General features: G+C 48.8%; 1 protein-coding gene across 4 annotated transcripts in view; it reads right to left on the bottom strand.

Annotated features, from left to right (window-relative positions):
* Positions 1-1,075: 1,075 nt before the first annotated feature.
* The window catches only part of AGRN (agrin), a 129,025-nt gene continuing 123,839 nt past the window's right edge, over positions 1,076-6,261 (bottom strand). For all 4 annotated transcript variants that reach the window (XM_037381072.1, XM_037381073.1, XM_037381074.1 and 1 more), the window contains 2 exons: positions 5,677-5,780; positions 1,076-4,114 (listed from right to left, as the gene is read on the bottom strand). In XM_037381072.1, the coding sequence (XP_037236969.1) occupies positions 3,957-4,114; positions 5,677-5,780 (262 nt within the window). In that variant the 3' untranslated portion in view covers positions 1,076-3,956. The remainder of the gene's footprint in view (positions 4,115-5,676; positions 5,781-6,261) is intronic.

Raw genomic sequence — 6,261 nt, 5'->3', positions numbered from 1 at the left:
GAAACGCCAGTTCCTACTGAGCTGATGCAGACACCAATAAGCGTGCATCATTGCTGGATATGAAGATGCCTCCATTTGCTAAATTAGCCGTCTCCCAGGCAGCAGGAAACCCACAGACTTTTTTTTACTTCATGCCACTTGGATGAACATGAGCTCCTGAGTAAACAAAATTCTCCATCTCCTACCTCCTTTTCTTGCAGAAAGATGAAGCTGCAGAGATCTCGGGTTCTGGCCAGGTGGAAAGGCACCACTAAGAAGACCTGTTCAGGAACTTAGATGCTGGTACACCTGAAACCACCATCCTGCTTGCATGCTTGCAACTGACTTTCCATAGCTCCTGGCTTTGAGGGTAAAGCCCATGGAAACCGTTGCCATCAGTGAGAAGCGGGCCACAGAAACATCACTTCAGTCTTGTTGACACATGTTGCAGCATAATCAAACTATTAGACTGCAACAAGGCTTTACCGGTGGTCAGGTTCTACTGTCTGTGCTGTTTCTCCTTCCTCCAGAGGTGAGGCCAGGCCAGGCCACCCCCCCCTCCTCAGGGCTATTTAACCACTTAGCAGGAATGAGCTACAGCTGCATATCATCCATGTTAATCAACTCACTGCCACTGAGGCAAGGCCACAGCTGCATGTTATCAATGCTAACCAACCCACTACCTTCATTCCTCTACAGACATGGTGTGATGCCAACAGGATACAAAGCCTCTTCTGAAAACACTCCCTAAGGAGAGGCGATAAAAGCATGCACAGCGAAGAACAAGCCGGTGGATGCTGGAAAAAGTGAAACCAGGGTGCAATCAGAGGGCCACAAAGGAGGGGAAGTGAAGACACACAGGAGTCTTTCTCCTCCAAACACTGGGTGGCTAGAGCTCAGGTTGGCGCTCACGAAGAGGCTGCATTTAGGAGGTTCAGCAGCTACCTGCATGAGCCACGGTGGTTCCAAGGGAAACAGAAAGGGAGATGCAGATTTGACTTCACACAGTATCTGCCCAGGAGACGGATATACATCAGTGAGCAAACATGAGGCACACAGTACAAAAAGAATAAAAAAGCAACAGGCCCCTTAAAAACATATTTAATAGTTTTCAAACTTTATTTCATGGTGATTGACGAAAGACACAAGTTAGTAATGGTTATATCATGCTGCTCCTCTACTGTGCATTGCCCTTCAGAATTCATACAGCAGTTCACAATGGTCATTAATTTACCCTATAAATGAAGCCACATGGACATCTTTTTTTTAAAAAAAAAGCAAAAAAAAAAAAAACCAAACCAAACAAAAAACACCAGAGAAAAAAACAGAAACCTCAATGTTTTGTTTTTTTTTTTTCCTTGTACATACATGTTATAAATGCTATTAAAAATAAAGCCAAAGTTAAGTGCACAGCCCCTAGGGAGCACCGCTGAAACTGACCTTGGTTCAAGATGCTTGACGAGGACGCAAGGTCCCGTTTTAAGGCATTTCCAAGCCCCAGCAAAAGCAGACAGAGTTTTTGTTTTTGTTTAGTTGTTTTTTTCTTTTTCCTTTTTGCAGTGACCCAGGCTTCATTTCAGTGGCATTCTAGAAAATTAGCAGCTTCCTCTGCGCATGCCCCTCCCCCTCTGGAGTTGGCACATCCAGCCCTCAGTCTCAGCCAACGCGGTTGCATTGCCCAGCTAGAACTTGCGTTCTCAAAACACAGATCGAGGGTCTCACACTTCCCTCCCATCCCACCCCATCCTGCAGTCCTAGTTAGCCCCTGTCCATCTACAACTCATGATCAAAATACAGCAGTCCATCCCTTTCACAACACAGTCACGTTACCCCCCACCAGCAACCACGATTTATATACAGTAGCCACTTAAAATGTGGTATTGCCACACACACAGCTACACACACACACACACACACACACACACACAGAGAGCGGAGTCTCCATCCCACAGAGGCACAGGCCCCTGTGAAATATTTAACCACTGGATTTTTAGAGGAATGTCAATAGATTAGGCATATTATTATTTTTAATTAAAAAAAAAAAAAAGAAGAAAGAAAAAAGAAACCCAAGTGGTTTTATACTGTGTTCTTCCCCTTCGTTAAACCATCTGTGTTCAGAGCTCACCCTGAGAAAAGTAATTTGACTCTTCGTGGTTCAAATTAGTGCCAAGAAACAACATTTCTAAAGGGTGCACTGCTTTGTAAAGGTACACTATGAGGTGTGCTAGAAATTTAAGGTAAAACTGCAAAATGATGGCACCCTAGATGTTAATTAACACTTGATACCTGGCAGGATCCTTCAGATGAATTCTGTATGCTCCATAAGGCTGGTTTTACAGAGAGCACTGCCAGCTGCCATCCCAGGGTGGGAAAGGGACACGGCTGTGTCCCAGTGGTGGAAAGGGACATAGATGCTACGCAGCATCAGTAAATTCTTCCCACGGAGAAGGAACCTGAATGGAGTAGGTAATTTCTTTCACAGCTGCAATCCGTTTGCTCTTCTCCTGTTTACAGGAGATTCAGTGTTTGCATGCAAATGTGTGCTGGTTAACAGACACTCGCAAACACACATACATTCATTCAGAGACACACATACTGGCTTTGTAACTGGCACCACAGTATTTGCTTTCAGGAGGAAGAAAACACTTTAAAATCCTCCTGCCAGTCACTACTGCCTCAACAGCTGACTCATGCCCCGTTCCCATTTCCATTGAAGCTATTGCTGCTGGGCTGGCAGTATCCAGAGGAGCTTTGATCATGGTGTGGAAGACCCTGCATTGCAAAAAACTTGAAGTCAAAGGTAAAACTCCCATTGTTCTTCACCGGAGATGCTCTACCAGCTCTACAGAGATTCACGTGCTGGCCAGCTGCAAGCATCCTCATGGCAGACAAAGGGCACGTCATGCCCGGAGGCTGGGAAATGGACATGGGTCACGGAAGGACACACCCAACAGATCTTTTTTAAAGTGAAAAGGGACCCAGTCCCCCTGCCCTCGCAGCCCATTTGACAGCGCTGGAAGAGGGAGAGCACTTCCAGCTCCTGAAGACGTGCTGCAAGTTCTCGCTGGTGCACGGGAAGGCAATGCTCGGTACACAGAAGCTCTTGGGAAGAGCAGCCAGGGCAAGCAGGTGGTTAGGACATGTCTGGATAAACACAAAGCGTGGAAATGAGGTTTCACAGCTGCTTCTGCACATGTCCAAGAGGAGGAGGAGGAGGAGAGCCAACAGAGAAATCAACATTTCCCCCACAGCACCTCTCAGTCCAGCAAACAGTCATAAGACAACCAAAGAGCAATGCTTTTCTGCCTGCTCAGAGCAGACCTTGGTCTCTCTTCCAGTGCACGGCATCCCTGATTTTAACAGAGCATAAAGGAGAAAAGCACTTGAGATCCTTACACACATAAATTATAGTGAGAGGAAGGGGCGAGAGGAGGGAGATGGGGTGAACACAGGGCCAGGAGAAGGCTTGGCAGAGCCAGGCCCCAAAGCAGGGTGGCAATTCCCACTTCTCTGATGGCCGCTTCCCCACTCAGCCAGCATGGCAGAGGGGACTTCCGAGGCCAGGCCTGAGATGGGAAGGCAGCAAATCCACGAAGGCCACATGTCTCGCCAGCACCAGCATCCTTTCCCCCGCGGGTGTGAACAACAACCCAAAAACACAAGTAAGGAGGGGGAAAAATAACCTGAAAAGAAGCTTCAAGTATGAATAAGATTTACAATGCAGGTGCAACGGGGATGTTCTTCTGTCACTTCTTGGAGACTTGGTTCAAGGTTTGTTCTTTGTTGCTGCTGTTTGATTAGAGTCTGACTGACCTGGATAGACTGCAACCGAACAAATAACCCAAAAGAAAAGGTGTTTCCTCCCCTCCCTTTCCCCCCTCCCCCCAAAATATAAAAAGCAATAAGTTTACAAAAATAGAAAATAATTACAGCAATAGGCAGGAGGGAGGGAAGGAGAAGGAAGGGTCTCTGGGGGTCTATTTGGCTGAGCAGTGTAATATTGTGGGGTTGTTTAAAGCGTCCTCCACCAGATGCAGTTCTTGGCGGTCGACAATCACGTCCCTTATGCAGCCAATAAAGCCAGTGCTGTAGGCCTTGGGCAGCTTGTGAGCCACGCTCAGCTTCTCCATTCCCCCTGCAAGAGACAGCGCAGAAGGTCAGGGGGGAGGACAGGGGACATGGCTGTGCCAGCAGCCTGCCCCAGGCAGCGTCGTGCATGCAGGTGCTGCCGGGAATACCTTTACCACAGCAGGGGAAAAACCTCTTTACTGGCTAGTACTTATTTCCACTCGAGTCAGAGAAATGCCACTTCCAACCAATACATACAGGTTTCCCATTAAAACAGTAACTTGAATTCTAAAATACCAGCTGAACTTAAAATACTTCATTTCCTTGGAGGTTGGTCCCAAATTCAAACTGCATTTTGTTTCAGTTACTGAAATGTCAGCTATGGCTCATTCCAGGCCCTGAAATTACAAAGGGCTGATTGCAAACACAACCTTTGGAAAAGCCAGTGGGAAAGCCAAGCAATTTTCTCATGGAAAAATTTTGCTTTCCACGTAACTTCTAGGTTGATTTCTAGGCACCTGGGACACTGCCTTCTCAGAGGTAAGGCTACGTTTTTGAATATGAACTCCTCTGAAGTCAGCTTAGACCTGAAACTACAGGCTTCGACTGGGAAGATAAGAACAGATGCTTCCGAAAAGTGTAAATACAATCTAATTTACTGTTTCTTCATTACAGGTGATCGAAATCCCCAAATGAACATTTCTGCCATGGATTTCTGTGGTCCTTGCGGCCCCTTGCAATCAGGAACACTAGGACTGCCACGGCACCTGCCTGAGGAGAAGCCCAGTCCTAAACTTACAGATGGAGAGCTGAGCCATGCAAGTTCCTCAAGGGATGAGCAAAGCCCAGGACCTGCAGCATCCCCGATCACTGGGCATCCTTCCTTCATCCCTTTGGGCTCCAAAACGGACTTTACCATCCACTTAGCTCAGATTCGTACTGGTTGTAGTTAAAGCACAATTATCCTGCGCTTGTGGGTGGATTTCTTGCCTATTTAAGCTGTTACGGGACAAATCTAACCTCTGTCTGTGCTGGCAGATCCGCCACAGGCAGTACGAGATCGATGCAATGGGCCAAACTCTGTTTGCAGGATCAAAATACTTATGTCAACACAAATGGAACTGACTGCTGCAGACAGGGGCACGCTCTGGCATGCCTGCTTATTCTGTTACGCAAATAAGCAACATTCAAAGCCTGGGTATTTCCGTATTTCCAGACAGAAGTACCCTTCTCCCCATTCAGCCATTTCACCCTTGGGAACCCAAGTTACCCAAGCAAGTAGCATTTGGGAGGCTCGTGAGCTGACAGAGGCTTCCACATGTGTGGGAACTGGGCAGGCGGGAGCACTCCCAGGCTGAAGAGGGAGAGGGTGCTCCCCTCAGGGGACACGGTGACATGGAAAGGGCTGGCATTTGGTAAATCCAACCCTTTGTCCCTCATCTGCCGCTAGCATCCTGCCCTAGCAGGCAGAGAACAAGTAAGGGACTTTTAACGTCAAACCTGTCAAAGCCACTTGGGAGGCAAAGGTGTTGCATTGACACAAGTGAGGGAGCATCAGCATCCCAGCTCCAGCTCTGGGCCCCTCAGCAAGGGGCGCAGGGGAGGTTCACCCTTTGCACACCGACTCACCCAGCCACAGGGCCCCATCTGTATCTAGCTGTGTTGCACCAAGCGGAGAGGAGCCAGCAATGGGGGCTTCGTTGCCGACTTGAAGGGAACCTTCTCTCTGTACCCTGCTCCCGGAGGGAGGGAGGAAGAAACAGAAGATGATTAGCAACCTTAGAGGGAAAGCCCAGAGCTGCCCTCTGCTTTACACTAAAGCCAAACGCTGGGCACCGTCAGCCCTACTCCGCCTGGAGCAGAGCAGGGAGCAGAGCTCTCCCTCGGGCCACGTAGCACAGCACGGTCCTCGGTCCTTGGAGCACCGCGCAGCAGTGGCGAGCACTCCCCTCCGGCATCCCCCGCGCATCCCACCGCCCCGCTGCCGGCCCTGCCAGCAGCCACAGCTTCCCCTCGCACCCTCCAGAGCCACCAGCAGAAATCCCCGGCATGCCAGCCGCATGACCCGCTCACCACTCCCACCACCAATAAAAATAAAAGAGACGGCTCAGGCTCAACATGAACAGAATGTCAAACCCTCAGCCAGCTAAAATAAAAGGCATGAACCTTTCGTACCTCCTTGAGCCTGCCCCTTTGACATTTCCAGGCGTGCCA

Source organism: Falco rusticolus, chromosome 3 (genome assembly GCF_015220075.1).
Source record: "Falco rusticolus isolate bFalRus1 chromosome 3, bFalRus1.pri, whole genome shotgun sequence".
Lineage (NCBI taxonomy): Eukaryota > Metazoa > Chordata > Aves > Falconiformes > Falconidae > Falco > Falco rusticolus.
This window is presented reverse-complemented; position numbering and strand designations above follow the sequence as displayed.